Here is a 19,697-nt window from a genome sequence, read left to right as displayed (position 1 = left end):
AGGAAGTCTGTGATCCACCTGCAGGTGGAATCAGGCACGTTCAGCTGGGAGAGCTTGTCCTGAAACAGAGCGGGGATGATGGTATTAAAGGCAGAGCTGAAGTCCACAAACAGGACACATTGTAGTGGAGATGCTCTTGGTTCCCAGCATGCTTTGCTGCAGGACAAAAAGGATACCGTTGGGGCATTTATGTAGTTTGAAAAAGCATTATTTCATTGTATATTGCCGAGGTAGTGTTTATTTAGATTTGTGTGTTGGTTGGCTGTTGGCTTCGGTAATTAAATCTGTCACTCTAAAAGTGTAAACTAGCAAACTAGATAGCATGCAAAAAATTTTGCTGGACTCATTTTAGACCATAGGTAATGCTACAGATCACAGACACATTTTAATTCTTTTTTATTTATGATGGCTTTTTCTGAACACACAGATATGTAAACCAAACTGGGTGTATTGCATGAGTGCAATAGCTTGTTGTGACCTGCTTGTTGCATGTAGACCATGTCGTGCTGTATAATGCCTGGCCCCTTCATTGCTGCTTTCAGCTGTATTTATTATAGTGATGGGGGAAACAAAGCTTTTCGAAGCAACGAGCTATTTGACACAATTGTCTCGAAAAAGTATCGCTTTTTCGAAGCGTTCGATACATCTTCTCCATAGAGACTTCTGCTGGTCAGTTTATGGTATGGCGACTGTATCAAGCGATGGAAGGAATCAAGTGACGTCAAGTCCTCAAGACTTCAGTCTCACAATCGTCATTGACAACTTGATAAATAAAGGTTATGTGACAAATGTTTCGATTTGCAAGTGTCAAAAATATGTTATCATATATCTTGTTGTATTATAAACAACTTAACGTCTTTGCTAGGCTACTTTACGTTTATGATATTTATTTTTAGGTTCTTATCACATTAATTACACATACAGTTCAACGGAGTATGGCCTCGTGGTAAGAGCGCAACCCCTCACTCAGACGTAGTGAGATCGCATCCCCTCACCCCGTTTTAGTAGACGTATATGCTAAAAGAATATATTACTATATGATAATGTAAGCTAGTGGTTAAGGTTTTGGAACATGCTTTTGCAACTGGGAAAGGGATGGCCACATTTGAAGGCTGGTAAAACTAGAGAAAGATGTAGGCTATGTGCTTGTGTACACCTACAATCTCATATCTGTATCTATCTCTGTCTATCTAGCTCTGGCAATCTATCTGTATCTCTGGTTCTGTCAATGAATGTAGTGTTTGTGAATAGGCCTATGTCTCCTCTTTATAACCTACGAATATTAGTGATGTCTGATGTCTTGTAAGCGTTTTAATAAAACGCCGTTTGTCTCAGCTGCTCGTGTGACGTCCGATGCTTCGGACGTCACTTCGACACTTATACTCTAATCACATAGTTTTTGCCCATTTGAAGCCACGCTCAACACGTTTGTATCGTTACAAATTGTTTCGAAAGGTCGATACTGCTTCGTGAGCACGGTATCGAGCGTAACATCACTAATTTATTAGGGGCCAAGCAGCTGTGGCACCTATTGTTTTTGTTAGTTTTATTGGCCAATATATGCTTCTGCGTTTTTCGAAAAACGGAGACATGGGAACGCCCTCGTCTCCGTGGAACGCCCTCTACGAGCTCTCTGTCAGCCCTTGGAAAGCCTCGGAGAGCTTGACGTGCACCTCCTGAATTTTCTCACTATCCGTCGTAATTTCGGAGAGCTATGATTTGGCTGTGATTGGTCAGTATTAAGAACTGCTCACGTCAGGGGCGGGGTTGCCGTGATAAACAAGAAGATCAGAATCCTTTGACTGCCATTGCTGTAAGTTTTTACAATTAATATTTCATATAAACAGTACATGTAAATCAGCATCTGAATTAAAATTTGACGAGAAATGGGCAGTGTAGTTGTTGAAAATGGGCATATTTTATTGATTAAACGGCTAATTTGTAAATTTGCTCCGACTTCTCGGTAACCGAGGTACATAAACACTCAACGACGTCTTACAAAAAAACGTTGCGCCACCTACTCTTCTGGCGGTGACTTGTTTTCAGCACCCACAGCGTACGGAGAACCATGAACGCAGTCTATCCGTCCGTATCCGTGCGAATCCGTGCGCCCGCCCATCTGTAAACGGAGACGCAGAAGCATATTTCGACCTTTAAGTGTTTCTATGTATTATTATTATTATTGGGTTGCCTGGCTGCCTGCCCAACTTCTCCCCGCCCCCACAAAAAAATTTGGTCGGGAAGTTGGGTCTGGAGGGTCTCATATTGGGAACAACTACATAAAACCAGGATCTGGGCGGACCAATGAAATTGCCAGGGCGGGCTTTATACAATGATGGACAGATGATCAACAGTAACGTAAACGGAGACGCAGAAGCATATTTCGATCTTTAAGTGTTTCTACGTAGTATTATTGCTTACTTGCGTATTATTACTGCTTGACCCCAACCAATCAGGCTTCAAGACCGGCCACTCCACAGAGACTGCCCTCCTTTCAGTCACCACTGCCCTCCAGTCTGCCAGAGCGGCTTCGAGGTCATCCGTCATCATTCTGCTGGACCTTTCTGCAGCGTTTGACACGGTTAACCACCAGATCCTGCTCTACAGACGTTCTGAGATGGGCATCACTGGCACTGCACTCCAGTGGATCTCATCCTACCTCTCGGGAAGATCCTACCAGGTCTCCTGGGGAGGCAAACTGTCTGACCCTCACCAGATCTCCACCGGTGTCCCACAGGGCTCCGTCCTTGGACCCCTCCTCTGTACACCACCTCACTTGGATCAATCATCACCTCCCATGTCTTCTCCTACCACTGCTTCACCGACGACACCCTGGTGTACCTGTCGTTCCCCCCGACCGATCCGGGGATCTCAGCAAGGATTGAAGCCTGCCTCGCAGACATCTCCGCCTGGATGACCGAGCACCACCTCCAGCTGAACCTTGCCAAAACTGAACTTCTCATCATCCCGGCTAAACCCTCCATCTCCCACGATCTGTCAATCACCCTGGGATCTGCGATGGTGACCCCCTCATCCTCTGCCAGGAACCTTGGGGTTACCATGGATGACGAGCTCTCCCTCACGGCCCACATCGCCGCAGTCTCCCGGTCTTGTAGATTTACCCTCTACAACATCCGGAAGATCAGGAGATACCTGTCTGAGCACTCCACCCAGCTGCTATTCCAAGCACTGGTCCTCTCCAAGTTGGACTACTGCAACTCGCTGCTCGCTGGTCTCCCAGCATGTGCAACCCGCCCTCTTCAGAGGATTCAGAACGCAGCGGCCCGCCTGGTCTACAATCTACCCAGATACTCCCATGTTACCCCGCTCCTCATCTCTCTCCACTGGCTACCCATCAACGCTCATATCAGATTCAAGACCCTGGTACTGACCTTCCGAGCAGTGAACGGGACTGCACCCGTCTACATCAAGTCTCTCCTGCAACCTTACACGCCCACCCGTCACCTACGGTCTTCTTCAGACAACCGCCTGGTGGTCCCACCGCTCAAGACTGCCCGGTCCCAACACAAGCTCTTCTCCTGCCTGGCCCCCCAGTGGTGGAACCAGCTCCCCACCTCCATCAGGGACACTGACTGTCTCCCCACTTTCAAGAAAAGGCTCAAGACGCACTTGTTCCGGGAGTACAACGGCACTTAAGAATGCTTGGCTGGACTTGTTAGTTAGTTTTCTCCAGGATCACAATGACTCTTATTAAGTGACTCATTGCTCTTTTAGGTTAGACATACTGAAGCTAAGTCTTGTACTCGCTGTGAAATATTTTACTGTTGATTGTTCTTCTACAGGTACAGTCCTACACTTTTGTGGTTCATGTTGTTTTTAATTTGTAACTTGTATAACTGCATGCTCTTATGGGTCTTCCCTTTTGGCACTTGTTTAGCTTTTTCACAATGTATGCTTCATGTTTTGGCTACTTGCAATGTTTGGGACAATCTCGTCGTTATGATCAGTGACCTATGCTCTTTTGTAAAGCTCTCTCTTGGAAGTCGCTTTGGATAAAAGCGTCTGCTAAATGAATAAATGTAAATGTAACGTAATCAACAACGTCACGAAAGAGCCCTTGGGTTGAATTTGTTTTCAACAAACGACATATGATGTTGCTCTGATTGGTTGTAGGTCTATCCAATTGAGCAAAGAGGTATTTGTTTTACGAATTCGGTTGAAACGCCCCGTAGTCACAGCCCAACGGAGAGTTTTCAGACTCATATTCTGACTAGAATTATGAGTATGACAACGTCAGGCTAATTATTGGGGTGTGCTTGCCTTCGGCTAACTTGCTAGCCACAGTCATTGCCGCCACTAACGTCACTGATGTCACAAAAATTTGCTTGACTATCTCGAGCAGAACATTAGTTTAGCAGCTCAGTAACTTCTGGGAGATGGCTAGACTAACTGCTTTACTGCAAGGCAGCTGCAGAAACGCCACAAGCAAAGAGGCCTGGGTGATAACTATTTGCACATTTTACTTAGTGAAATGACACACAATTGTGATGTGTAATGTACAATATAAGCTAATTGGGGTGTGCTTGCCTTCGGCGAGCACAAACCATTGTTATCTCACATATATATTTGGTGGCCAAGCCGCGAAGCGGCGAAGCCACATAAGTGATTCTACCTTTTCTTATTATTGGTGGCCAAGCCGCGAAGCGGCGAAGCCACATAAGTGATTCTACCTTTTCTTATTATTGGTGGCCAAGCCGCGAAGCGGCGAAGCCACATAAGTGATTCTACCTTTTCTTATTGGGGTGTGCTTGCCTTTGGCTAGCACAAACCATTGTAATCTCACATATATATTATTATTTATTTATTTTCCCACCCCTAAAACTTTGTCAATATTTGGACTACATAGACAACCAAGGTGTCAAAAGTTTCGTCTTGGTAGCGATTGAGTTGCTTGTATTGGGATTTACGTTCCGTTGCACAGTTTAGGAGGTTACAACGTTTTTGTGGCGTCAAAGTGCCTTTAGTCGACGAAGGGTAATCTGTGCTAGCTACGTCACCACGTCAACACATGTTAGCAAGGACGCATGGATTCAACGTGATAGAGACATTCTAGTACGGAAGTTGGAGCTTGGATTACGAGTGAAAAATACCACCCCAAAAAAATCCCAACCATTTGGCTTTGTAGAGGAAGCGATTTCGAGTGGAACTGCAATCTCGCATTTTTGATTTAGGTCGTGACAGTCTTTGAATTTTCAGATAGAGGGAAATATTATGACGATATGACTATTGTGAAAACAGCCAGGTGGTGAGATTTTAATATAGTTGCTGTAAAAACGTTGATTTGTTTGCTACTTGAGAGCCTCTCAGCCTCCATTGACGATTGCGGAAGTAACAACAGTGTTGACACTCAGTCAACTGTCGATCTGCGTCTGGTGAGTATTTTCTTAATTTCGTACCAGGGTCAATTCTACATCTAAATTGACAGCAGTGTTTTAAAGATATGGCGATTGCGACAGCCAGCGGGTCAGCATAGTTTGTTATTTGTGTAAAACTTGGAATTTGAGTGAGACTGCGTTTTGTTTTGACGTTAGCCACAGAGTCACAGACTCGGCTCGCTACACTGGCAGTGTAGTAGTAAGCTAGAGTACTGTCTTCAATGCCACAGCTATACCTAAACTTTATTATGTCTTATTACACGGCTGTTCTTAATGCTGTAGAATGCTCCATTCACTTGAATGGGGCTTCCCAACGTTCTGCGGTGAACAATTTTCTCATGCTCAGTCTATGAAGAAGTTCAACGTCTTTGGCGAACTATTTCTCTGCTGATCAACAATACGAATGGTAACAAATACATTGTAAAAAGACAGACTGTGTTAAGTTATTTTTGTTGGCAAGTAGCCGTGTAATAAGCGGGATAATGTATACAACGCCGGTCATTATTGGTTAAATAAGCCCCAAGCTTCAGCTTCGCGTCGCATTATCCCTTACAAAAGAAACGTTCTAATTTCCTGTGCTTTCAAACAATCAGTGGTGTGGATAGCAACGACATCTAGCTTGCCTCTAGCAAACTGCTTTTGAATTAGCCATGTCCCCCTAAATTAGCGTTAATCAGAATGTTTGTAAACAAAGGTTGCCAAGACACTTCCGGGTGGATAACTGTCATCCTGTCAACAGCAGTTAGTATGGTAGCATAGCATAGTAGTTCATTTAAAAGATTAGATCGAAAAGATTAACGTCATGCCGAAATCTTGTTGTGTTTGGGGTTGTAATGTCAAATGTACACAGGCATGTAAAGCATAAGGCTTTTTCCGCTTTGCCACGGTTAAATCGCAATCGACCCAACGGAACCTGTGGATAACGTTAGCACAGATCCAGCTATAATAGCCTAGTCTACGTTTACCGGGCGGTCTCGCTGCATCTAACGGTAGCAATGGACAGGCTGGCAACCAACCACTCATGACCGGATTTAAGGAAGACATTTCCTCACAGATCATTTATAAAACGTTTTTGTTGGGTTGCTGTTGGGTAGCATAACGTTGGGTAGCATATCGTGCAAGCTTGCTAGCGTGAGAGTTACTATTCCAGTTGTTGTAAATAAACAAACCACACACAGTGGCGTGATCTGGCTGGAGTTTTTCATTTACAGGCCATTCAATTTCAGGCCTAGGGCCTAGACCTCAGGTCAAACTACAAACATCATAACACACTCAAGGCTCTAATATGTATCAAGCCCTATGGCTCAATATCATTTGTTTCCAAGATGTGGGGAGGAAGAATATCAGACAAGGAGATCAGTGCACAGTCTGACTTACATCAATTCAGGAGATCAGGTTATGGCAGACATGTTTTTTTTGATTGTTGAAGAACTGGCTAAATGTGGTGCCACACTGGTCATGCCTTCATTCCTCAAGGGGAGAAAGCAGCTAAAATTTTGCTAGGCCAAACACTATTATAAAATGGCCATGAAAGCAAAATACAAATATTTCATTATTTACAGTAATTTGTACAGTACACACACAGTAAACACAGCATTTACAGTAAGTACATAATGCGTTGTCTTAAGAATGTGCATCGGACAATAAAAGACTTGAACTTGAAATAAATGAAAACAATTTATATATATGCTATATATACCTACTATATGAAACACTCAGTATTTAACTGATAAGAAATCTTAATGTTTGCTTTAACCAACATTTACCTTTCTACTGTCAACTCTGCTTGCTCATCGATCCACAAATCCTCAAAACTGCTCATAATTACAATGATAAAGTTTCCATAGTCAATAAGATAGATAAGTACTTAATTAACCCCCAAAGGAAAATTATTGTGTCCAGACAGATAGCTAGAAAGCTCACGCAGTCCAGAAAATCTTTAATCGTTAAGTTGGATACTGTAGCTACAGCAGTAGCTAGCGATCTCAGTCACTGTATACAAGTTTGATACACCGTTAAAATATACCGTTATTCGCTAACAATATCAACAGCAACGACATCAGGAACGTCTCGTTCTTCAGTTCACAAGCATAATCATGAAACGTGTTATAATCATAAATCATAAAATGTGTTCGTGGTTAAATGACATGGAAAATCCTGTTGGCTTCAATGGGTTGTTAAGGTTAACTATCGCTAGCCAAGATCGACGTTATCCACCCGGAAGTAAGATATTTGTTGTTGTGACGTCAGGCTGAAATGTCCTATATCGAACTTATTTACGTTTTGGGGGGCTTTTTTTCAGTTAGCAGACGGTACTATTTGAATCGCAATTCCATCTGAAATACTGCCAGTGACAACGTTGTTACAGTAGCTTGTTTCAAAGGGGGTTCCTTGTTTCAAAGGGTGTTCTGAATGAATTATGCAATATAAGTAGGCTAAATGCTTGAAAATATCACTAGAAGGGAAAACGGACCCACCTGCAACTGAAGCAAGCAAGCACACCCTACAATTTCCCCAGAAATTGTACCCCCTCTAGTTATTGGTGGCCAAGCCGCGAAGCCACATAAGTGATTCTACCTTTTCTTATTATTATTATTGGTGGCCAAGCCGCAAAGCGGCGAAGCCACATAAGTGATTCTACCTTTTCTTCTTATTATTATTGGTGGCCAAGCCGCGAAGCGGCGAAGCCACATAAGTGATTCTACCTTTTCTTATTATTATTGGTGGCCAAGCCGCGAAGCGGCGAAGCCACATAAGTGATTCTACCTTTTCTTATTATTGGTGGCCAAGCCGCGAAGCGGCGAAGCCACATAAGTGATTCTACCTTTTCTTATTGGTGGCCAAGCCGCAAAGCGGCGAAGCCACATAAGTGATTCTACCTTTTCTTATTAGGATTCCTCCGTAAGGAGGAAACCTATTGTTATTGTTAGTTTTATTAGGATTCCTCCGTAAGGAGGAAACCTATTGTTATTGGTGGTTTTATTATTAGGATTCCTCCGTAAGGAGGAAACCTATTGTTATTGGTGGTTTTATTATTTGTAATTCTTGTACCATGGGAGTCAATGGCAGCCCCTAGACCCCATCGACAACTTTTTGTGAAATTTGGCACACTCATTAAGGACAGTTTCTTCTATACCTACACCAAGTTTCATGTCTCCCATTAGACCACTCTAGCGCCACCAATGGGTCAAAGTTGGACTTGTGTTTACACACGCAACTTTTGAACCGTATGACTAATTTTCAAAAATGAGGTACCATTGGATTCCCTGGATCAAGCCGAGTTCAACGCACACCATGGCGTTAATTTCCGGTTATATAGATTTCCCGCCATTTCCGGTTTTATCAAAAACCTTTGAAAGCCTACTCCTCCTACAATTTTTGTCATATATTCTTCAAAATCACCAGAGATGATCTTCAAACCAAGCCTCACAAAAGTTATCAAAGGAATTTTGATCCTCATAACCGTCTGTCCGGTACAGCCAATCAAATTCATCAGAAAAGCCGCCAAACAGGATGTGAAGTCATGTCTCAGCAAATCTTTGAGATATCAACACTAAACTTGGTAGATCGGAGGAAGACACTACAACATATTACCATGTGCAAAGGCAAATTCATATCTCTAAAAATGATTGATATAAAGCAAATTGAACTTATCGCTAACGCTAAAATAATGCTTTGCACATCAGCCAGTCAAAAACTGATACTCTGATTCAATCACAAGTTCATATGAAGACTCTTGAGAATGTTCATAACACAAATCTGTGAAAAAGTTGACTGTAAGATGAAAGGTCGATTTTTGGTGAATATTTGAAACATGCTTGCTTGGCTAATTTCTAGGCAAATTTCCAATGAATGTCTCCCCTGCTCCTCCCCGCGCGTGCTCCAAAATCTCACACACACTCAGCCTTCCCTTGACACACGCGCGGCCAAGACGCACACGCAACATTTCAGGAGAGTGTGGGCTGACCAAGCCCCCACTCATTCCTTGGTCTTTAGCAAAGGCCCATGTGGCTCTTGATGGTATTGCATTTCCGATTTTGTATGCAATGGTAAAAAGGTCTCAAATCCTGAAACATTGATAGTATAGACCAAGAGTAAATACCACACCTCAAATGGCCCACCATTACCCATAGGTGGCGCTATAGGCCACGCCCAAAAGCACAAAGATACAAGGCTTTCTGGAATGGATAGGTTCACCAAGCCCCCTCCCTTCACGTATTGGCTTGAAAAAAGGCCCATGTGGATCTTGATGGTATTGCATTTCCGATTTTGTATGCAATGGTAAAAAGGTCTCAAAATCCTGAAACATAGATAGTATAGGCAAAGAAACAGTTTAACAAAAAGCCCATGTGGATCTTGTTGGTATTGCTTTTCCGATTTTGTATACAATGGTAAAAAGTTATAAAAATCCTGAAACATTGATAGTATAGACCAAGAGTAACTACCACACCACAAATGGCCCACTATTACCCATAGGTCTTCCCTTGACACACGCGCGGGCTTGGCAAGACGCACACGCAACATTTCAGGAGAGTGTGGGCTTACCAAGCCCCCACTCATTCCTTGGTCTTTTGCAAAGGCCTTGTGGATCTTGATGGTATTGCATTTCAGATTTTGTTTGCCATGGTAAAAAGTTCTCCAAATCCTGAAACATTGATAGTAAAGGCCAATAGTAACAACAACACTTTAACAAAAGCCCATGTGGATATTGTTGGTATATTTTTCCGATTTTGTATGCAATGGTAAAAAGTTAAAAACATCCTGAAACATTGATAGTATAGGCCAAGAGTAACTACCACACCACAAATGGCCCACCATTACCAATAGGTGTCGCTACAGGCCACGCCCTAAAGCACAAAGCACTTCACTTCTTGTGAAGATTAAAGCGCTTCACTTCTTGGCTTGAAATAAAGGCCCTTGTGGATCTTGATGTTATTGCATTTCAGATTTGGTATCCCATTGGAAATTCTGCAGCATTGATTTTTCTATACAGTTACAATTTGTCAAGAATATACATTTTTCAATGGTTCGCAATGCTTTACACGTAAGCCAGTCAAACAAGTTCATATGAAGACTCTTGAGAATGTTTAGTACACAAATCTGAGAAAAAGTTGACTCTAAGATGAAAGGTCGATTTTTGGTGAATCTTTGAAACATGCATGCTTGGCTAATTTCTAGGGAAATTTACAATGAAATGTGTCCCCTGCTCCTCCCCGCGCATGCTCCAAATTCTCAGACACTCATTCTTCCCTTGACACGCGCGGGCTTGGCAAGACACACACGCAACATATCAGGACTGTGTGGGCTGACCAAGCCCCCACTAATTCCTTGAATATCAGCATAGGCCCTTGAGGACCTTGGTGTCATTGCATTTCCTACTTTGTATGCAATAGTAAAAAGGTCTCCAAATCCTGACACATTGACAGTACAGGCCAAGAGTAACTACCACACTTTACCCAAAGCCCATGTGGATCCTGTTGGTATTGCATTTCCGATTTTATATGCAATGGTAAAAAGTTTTTAAAATCCTGAAACATTAATAGTATAGGCCAAGAGTAACTACCACACCACAAATGGTCCACCATTACCCATAGGTGGCGCTACAGGCCACGCCTTAATGCATAAAGATACAAGGCTTTCTGGAATGGATAAGCTCACCAAGCCCCCTTCCTTCACTTACTGGCTTGAAATAAAGGCCCTTGTGGATCTTGATGGTATTGCATTTCAGATTTGGTATGCCATTGGTAATTCTGCAGCATACATTTTTCTATACAGTTACAATTTGTCAAAAATAAACATTTTTCAATGGTTCGCAGTGTTTGGAGGAATCCGCCATTACTGCTTGCAGTTATATTTAGGATTCCTCCGTAAGGAGGAAACCTATTGTTATTGGTGGTTTTATTATTTGTAATTCTTGTACCATGGGAGTCAATGGCAGCCCCTAGACCCCATCGACAACTTTTTGTGAAATTTGGCACACTCATTAAGGACAGTTTCTTCTATACCTACACCAAGTTTCATGTCTCCCATTAGACCACTCTAGCGCCACCAATGGGTCAAAGTTGGACTTGTGTTTACACACGCAACTTTTGAACCGTATGACTCATTTTCAAAAATGAGGTACCATTGGATTCCCTGGATCAAGCCGAGTTCAACGCACACCATGGCGTTAATTTCCGGTTATATAGATTTCCCGCCATTTCCGGTTTTATCAAAAACCTTTGAAAGCCTACTCCTCCTACAATTTTTGTCATATCTTCTTCAAAATCACCAGAGATGATCTTCAGACCAAGCCTCACAAAAGTTATCAAAGGAATTTTGATCCTCATAACCGTCTGTCCGGTACAGCCAATCAAATTCATCAGAAAAGCCGCAAAACAGGATGTGAAGTCATGTCTCAGCAAATCTTTGAGATATCAACACTAAACTTGGTAGATCGGAGGAAGACACTACAACATGTTACCATGTGCAAAGGCAAATTCATATCTCAAAAAATGATTGATATAAAGCAAATTGAACTTATCGCTAACGCTAAAATTATGCTTTACACATCAGCCATTCAAAAACTGATACTCTGATTCAATCACAAGTTCATATGAAAACTCTTGAGAATGTTCATAACACAAATCTGTGAAACAGTTGACTGTAAGATGAAAGGTCGATTTTTGGTGAATATTTGAAACATGCTTGCTTGGCTAATTTCTAGGCAAATTTCCAATGAATGTCTCCCTTGCTCCTCCCCGCGCGTGCTCCAAAATCTCACACACACTCAGCCTTCCCTTGACACACGCGCGGCCAAGACGCACACGCAACATTTCAGGAGAGTGTGGGCTGACCAAGCCCCCACTCATTCCTTGGTCTTCAGCAAAGGCCCATGTGGCTCTTGATGGTATTGCATTTCCGATTTTGTATGCAATGGTAAAAAGGTCTCAAATCCTGAAACATTGATAGTGTAGGCCGAGAAACACTTTAACAAAAGCCCATGTGGACATGCATGCTTGGCTAATTTCTAGGGAAATTTACAATGAAATGTGTCCCCTGCTCCTCCCCGCGCATGCTCCAAATTCTCAGACACTCATTCTTCCCTTGACACGCGCAGGCTTGGCAAGACACACACGCAACATATCAGGACTGTGTGGGCTGACCAAGCCCCCACTCATTCCTTGAATATCAGCATAGGCCCTTGAGGACCTTGGTGTCATTGCATTTCCTACTTTGTATGCAATAGTAAAAAGGTCTCCAAATCCTGACACATTGACAGTACAGGCCAAGAGTAACTACCACACTTTACCCAAAGCCCATGTGGATCCTGTTGGTATTGCATTTCCGATTTTATATGCAATGGTAAAAAGTTTTTAAAATCCTGAAACATTAATAGTATAGGCCAAGAGTAACTACCACACCACAAATGGTCCACCATTACCCATAGGTGGCGCTACAGGCCACGCCTTAATGCATAAAGATACAAGGCTTTCTGGAATGGATAAGCTCACCAAGCCCCCTTCCTTCACTTACTGGCTTGAAATAAAGGCCCTTGTGGATCTTGATGGTATTGCATTTCAGATTTGGTATGCCATTGGTAATTCTGCAGCATACATTTTTCTATACAGTTACAATTTGTCAAAAATAAACATTTTTCAATGGTTCGCAGTGTTTGGAGGAATCCGCCATTACTGCTTGCAGTTATATTTATTATTATTATTACACTTCTTCTGTCATTGGAGTCTATGGCAGCCCCTAGAACCGTATGGTAAAAAGTTGTGAAATTTGGCACACTCATTAAGCACAGTCCCCTCTTTATATTCACCAAGTTTCATGTCTCTCATTGGAGCACTCTAGCGCCACCAACTGGTCAAAATTGGACTTGTGTTTACACATGTAACTTTTGAACCGTATGACCGATTTTCAAAAAATGTTGGATTCCCTGGATCAAGACGAGTTCAATACACCCTATGACGTCAATTTCCGGTTATATAGATTTTCCACCATTTTGAATTTTAAGGAAACACGTTTTTTCGCTTCAACTACTTCTATTTTTGTCAAATCTTCCCCAGAATTGGCACACATTATCATCAGACCAATCCTCACAGAAGTTATCAAAGGATCTTTGATTTTCAAAACCGTTTGTCCGGTACAGCCAATCAAAATCGGCAATTTGATTTGTTTGCCTTTATTAAGTGATTCCTTTGTCTCATGATATGTTGGGACATCCCGTGTGTGATACATGATAACTTGTGATAATAGCCGAATTGATCCGGCCGCCATTTTGAATTAATTGAAAAACGTTTTTTCTTTACTTCTTTTACACATATTGTCCAATCTTCACCAAATTTGGCAGAGATTATCTTCAGACCAAGCCTCACAAAGGCCATCAAATATTTTCAACACTGTTTGCCCGGTACAACCAATCAAAATATGCCATTAAGCTGGCAAACAGGAAGTTGGGTTGTATCTCAGCAAATCTTTGATGGATTAACACCAAACTTGCTGTATGCACTCTGAACCCTGTTCAGAGGATTTCTAAAGTGTTTTATGGGTCATTTGACTGCTTGGCCACCTCATTGCTGCTTGCAGCTATATTTTTTAGTGTGTTTGCTGCAAGCAAAAATACTATTGTTATTCTGCGTACTTATTGTGAGAATGCTGTTAAGCATTGTTTCTCTTTATTATTATTATTCCAACTTCTTAGTTCTTCCGTAGGTTTTTTTGTCCTTTAGCTACTCCTGCATACTTTCACCGATTCCAACAATTTTGGTATCAAAACGTTCAGCTCATTCAGGAGATGTGTGCTTTATGTTTTGGTATTTCTCATTTTTATACTTTAAATATTAAGTTTTTTTGGTGCAAATTATTCTCTCTTTAAAAGTAATGGTAAATCCTTTCATATCATTAAAAAAGCTTCATCCTCTTTCAAACTTAACTACTTTAGCATACTTTCAGCTAGAGACACCATTCAACCTTTAAAACGTTCACAATACATTCAGCTATTCCCAAATGATTCAGCTTTTTCAAATATTCAGCCAATTGTGAATTATGACAGTTTCAAATACACACATTTCAAAAATTCACATTTTTATGCATTGTTTCTCTTTCTGATTTTTTTCACTTTTTGCTTTGCATTTTTCTTATCTTTTCTGCACTTTTCTGCCTTCATCTCGCGGCAGGTCCTTTCTAACATACATTTCAGGCCTTTTGAAACCTGAGCAAATGACTTTCTACTAAATTTTCAAATTCTTCTGAATTATTTCTCTTTTTGCATTTTTCTTCTCTTTTCTGTAGTTTTATGCCTTCGTCCAGCTCGAGCCCCTTTCAAAAATACCTTTTGGGCGCTTTGAAGCTTCAGCTTATAACTTTCTACAAAATGTTCACAATTTTCAGCTTTTTTAGCATGGTCAGCTATCCCCATTCAGGTTTTCAGCATTCTCACTGCTGTTTCACTGAAACAGCCTTTTCTAGTTGTGAGAATTAGGGCTGCAACTAACGATTATTTTAGTAATTGATTAATCTGTCGATTCTTTTTTCGATGAATCGATGAATTGGATAAAAAAACAAAAAAGCAATAATTTCCAACCCTTTATTCAAAATCTGAACTCACAGTGCAAATTCACAGTGCAAAAAATCTGCAGAATGTGCACAAACAGGCACAAATATTGAAAACGTTATTAGTGTTAGCGTGGATTTAATGCTATTTTCAGAGATAAGCAATTTATTTGAGTTTTGTTTAAAACATTTTTGAAAACTGAAAGGTTGTGGAAGTAGGCCAGACTTTATTAGAATAATCTGGTGTTGGCCATTTGTAAGATTTTTTGACACAATTTTGAAAAAAGATAAGATTTGCGAGGATTAAGCTATTTTCAAAGATTAGTGATTTTCTATAATTTTATTTGAAACTTCATTGAAAAAGTAAAGGCTGTGAAAGTATACCAGACATTGTTAAGACACTCTGGTGTCTGTTTGAGGTTTTATATTCATAAAAATATAATAAAAGTCTACATTTTTCAAAATGGTATGGGTAGTTTTCACCCGGTCCCTAACGTGACGCTGCGAAGTAGCGTTTTCCGAATGTGAGACAAATGTTGAATATGAAACTAACTTCACCTCGGTCAACTAACACACCTTTTAGACGTATTTAGTGTGAAACATACCTTAGATGACTTAGGTCGTACTGACTTCTCTGCCATGTGTTTCAAAACGTTACTCAACAACGTCTCTGTCACACCCCTGGCTGTGACACTGTTTCTGTTTCTCTTGTTCCTGTGTTCTACTCCCTCCTTTTTTTTGTTTTTCCGTGTTTGTGTGCATGGGCGGAGTCTCCTAGGGTAGAAAACCATCCTCACCTGTGGCAGATCAGCAATCAACGATATATGTAGACCCTGCTCACCATTCAGGCTCTGCCAGATTGTTAACTCTGCTCGAACAAAGAACATTAAAAACTACCATTTGAAACTTTTTGCCTAACAAGTCCGTTTTAAGGTCCGAAAATTGCTGTACCGTAACAGTCTATCCAATGATCTTTCCTCTACCTCCGCTCTGCTCCTTGCTCAACTAAATGTTTCTTTTTAAATAGTCAAACATCTCCGCGACTTATTGAGTGGCATAATAATCGCGCAACACAACAAATCAATAATGACATTTGTTGCCAACACTTATAATAATCGATTTTAATCGATTTAATCATTTCATTGTGGTTTGTTTTCCTGTTTCTCTTTATTGTGAGCATACTGCTAAGCATTCTCACTATTGTTTTCCTGTTTCTTTTTATAATGATTATTATTCCAACTTCTTAGTTCTTCCACCGTTTTTTTGTCCTTTAACTACTCCTACATACTTTCACCGATTCCTACAATTTTGGTATCAAAACGTTCAGCTCCTTCAGGAGATGTATGCGTTATGTTTTGGTATTTCTCACTTTTATACTATACTAAATATTAAGGTTTATGTGAAAATTATTCTCCCTTTAAAAGTAATGATTAATCATTTCAAATCATTGTTGGAATGCTGTTCCACAGGGTGGCCGCAGGTCCTTAGAAAGTTTTAAATCACTTTTCCTAAAAATAAGGCCTTAAAAAGTATTAAATTGTATTAAATTTGAGTCATGTCACTGCGAAAATGCAGGCAATCTGTTCTGCCAGGTCGAATATTTGTTTCGTAGGCTATATGCGCTGCGTTATCTATGGTAAGGTCAGAGCGTAGCCTACTGCAGAGATTTTGATGGCGTAAAGCATCGGCAATACAGGTAATACAGCAATGGTTGATAGCCACTCAACTTAGAAACATGGGGAAATGAAAGTTCAATTACAAATGGCTTGAAAAGAACGAGTATTCTTGGTTAAGGTTGGTGCCTGGAATTGTTTATGAAGCGAACTGCGTGTCGGAAGAATAAAAATAAATAAATACAAAATAATTTAAGCCAAAAAAAAGTTTCGAATCTGAAAACATTAAATCTGAAACTATGTGAAAATGTCAAAGTGAAAAATGAATATTAATAAGTTATTGAAAATAATTCCAGAATTTATTCTAAATGTTATTCAACCTGAAAAAAAAATTGTTACACTAATTTCTTTTAATACATGGATTTATTTTTCAAGTTTTAGACCAAAACTTGCATTTTGAATGTCAAGCTTTAGTTTTTCAACTAAAGATTTTTATTTTTGAATTAACAAAACATTTGGCTCTGATTTAGCTCCATAAAAGAGGTGCTTTGCTGATGTAGCTCGTGAGCAAAGAACATATGGTGAAATCTAGCTAAGAACACATGCCTGGACATGTCTAACTAACAAGTTGGCTTACGTTATTCCAACGTTATTTTGTTATTACAGCACGGTATATTATAAACTACAGCACAAATCTAATAGTTACAATAATTGACCTTGATATTACTTGTAAGTCGCTTCGGCTCCTTCCTTTGGCTCCTTCCTTCAGTAAGGCGTCTGCTAAAATGTGTGTTTTCGCACATGCGCAAAGAGCAGTCCCCCACATGAGTGGTGTACTCACAATATCAAGTTCACCAGCCACTCGATTTTTTTGCATTTCATTAAACTGACTTACAAACCTAAATTTGAATACTGAAAACTCATACAAATCAGTTTAAATTGCATTAAGCATCATGTTAAGTTACATTTGCATGTAGTCATTTTTTGTGTAATGTTCTGCCAGGTCAACTTTTTTTTTGTAGGTTATATGTAGCTATATGTAGTCTTAAATGAGCTATATCAAGTTGAAGTAAATTAAATAAACAAGTTACCATGACTTGGTCAAATATTTTTTTACAGTGAGTCAAAAGTCCCAGATCAGTTTTTCAATTGATGACACAAACTATCGCTCAAATTACAGTCAATGCCTGTTTGAATACCGTCCCGAATGTGGCACTTTTCTGAATGTATTGTGTCAGTGTCACGTAACTGCTCATCTCCTATCCCATTCGTTATTCACCTCACTAGTCAATCTACTTCAGACAGGCTGCGGCCAACACGACAGTAGCAGCAACTCTACACATGGCCGATTATTTTCTTCTTAAAAATCTTGATTTAATTTCGGGACAATGACATGGCTCGATAGCTGGCTACTCTTGTTATTAAACATACTGTCAAATTATAATTACTGTTTGGAGAAAATGTCAACTTTGATGCGGTCACATCCATTTGCTATTCAACTCGTTCCACAGGCTGCGGCGGCGGCTGTACTGTAGCCTAGTACTAGCATATGGCCGATACTCTGTTCTAGAAAATCTTGATATTGATTTTAGGACAGTGACATGGCTGGTTAGCAAGCAAATCTTCTTCTCAAACATACTGTAAGATTATATTTACTGTTTGTCAACCGTACAGTTGGACTAGAATCGGACTAGAATTATCAGAGTTGGCTAACGTAAAAAAAAAGTTAGATTTATATTGCAAAACGCCTGAAAACATAAATGAATTGTTGACAAGCGACCATGGTATAAAACAGGGACGGACTGGGAGTAAAAATAGGCCCTGGACTTTGATCCAGACCGGCCCACCAGAACCGGTCCCGTATACGCCACCACAGCGAGCACCCTGCTAATGCATGCAAATTCTGTGCCTGATGTGATGCTAGTTAGGGACTTCCATGCTTAATGCGAGCGTGCGTAGCGCCCAAACCATTTTTATGGGCTGATTTGAGCGAAACTTTTTTTTTTAGATTTATGTAAAACAAACAAACAGCCATTTTTTCAATTGATAAAACATTGGCTCTGTTGGAAAACTTAGACAGCTGTCTTAATCCTTGATGTCTTACTAGACAGGTGTCTAACGAGACAGCTCTCTTCGGGGTAAGGTATCTTAAAAACCGTTGTTTTCGAACAGCCTATTAAGACAGGATGTACGTCATCGCGCTGCGTGTACTTATGTGCTCGCACTAGCGCGCTTTGTCAGACGGCAGTCAATTGCATTGAGTTTATTGTCACACTAAGTCAAGTTAAGCTGTATTTAAACTTGTGTTAGATACAGGCTCAATAGCTCTTAACATTTGTGTTTGTATTTCACTCATTTGATAGGATTATGATAAAACGCAGCAACTAGCTAGTGTCTGCACTGCACTGCGATGCTAGCTACTGTACGTTATCGAAAAGTCGGAGCAAATTTACAAATTAGGAGTGTCATCAATAAAATAAGTACATTTTCAGCAACTACACTGCCCATTTCTCGATACATTTTTATTCAAATGCTGATTTACAAGTACCGTTTAGCTGAAATATGAATTATAAAAACTTAGAGCAATGGCGGTCAAAGGATTCTGTTTAACTTGTTGCTCACGGTAACCCCGTGCACAGAGTTATGGGTAATACGTGCCGCCATTAAGACAGCAAGGTAGCTCATATGCTCTCTTAAAAAATGAACGTTATGTGACGTATTTCAAGGTATCTTATTAGACAGCGTGGTGCATTGTGGGTAGCAACGCGATAGAGTTGAGATTTTCGGAACTTTATGCAAATGAAGAGCGATTTTCGCTAGCGATGGCCAATCGGAGTGTTTTCTTGTTTCTCGTAACGTAGCAACCATGGTAAAAATTTCTAGCTTTCAGTTTTTAAGATGGAGGAGAAACTAATCGCCTGTGTGGCTGCATATCTAGTCCTGTACAATACGTCTCTGTATTTGTACAAATACATTAATAAAAAGATGAGGCCTGGCGCAGGGTTGCCGACCTTGTCGGTGCTCCTGGTGTTTTTTTTTGTACTTTCAAATTCAGTCTCTCGTCACATTACGTAACTTCATACTATGGTAACTAGCTAATTAGCCCGGCTGGAACTCCCTAGTCGTATCGACAGATTAGCGACTTTGA

General features: G+C 40.6%; 1 protein-coding gene across 1 annotated transcript; it reads left to right on the top strand.

Annotated features, from left to right (window-relative positions):
• The first annotated feature begins 498 nt into the window (after window positions 1-498).
• LOC146253686 (uncharacterized) lies at window positions 499-3,657 on the top strand. The gene is made up of 3 exons (XM_084676749.1): window positions 499-508; window positions 2,499-2,687; window positions 2,876-3,657. The coding sequence occupies exons 1-3, from the start codon at window positions 499-501 to the stop codon at window positions 3,655-3,657; spliced, it is 981 nt and encodes a 326-aa protein (XP_084532875.1).
• Window positions 3,658-19,697: the final 16,040 nt, after the last annotated feature.

Source organism: Hypomesus nipponensis, chromosome 17 (assembly GCF_054491055.1).
Source record: "Hypomesus nipponensis isolate SF chromosome 17, ASM5449105v1, whole genome shotgun sequence".
NCBI classification, from domain to species: Eukaryota; Metazoa; Chordata; class Actinopteri; order Osmeriformes; family Osmeridae; genus Hypomesus; species Hypomesus nipponensis.
This window is presented reverse-complemented; position numbering and strand designations above follow the sequence as displayed.

Bases quoted from the DNA above. Each gene is read 5' to 3' on its own strand.
- LOC146253686 (XM_084676749.1), top strand. The intron at 2,688-2,875 runs GGGGAGGCAAAC...CGGGGATCTCAG, and splicing joins AAGATCCTACCAGGTCTCCT to CAAGGATTGAAGCCTGCCTC.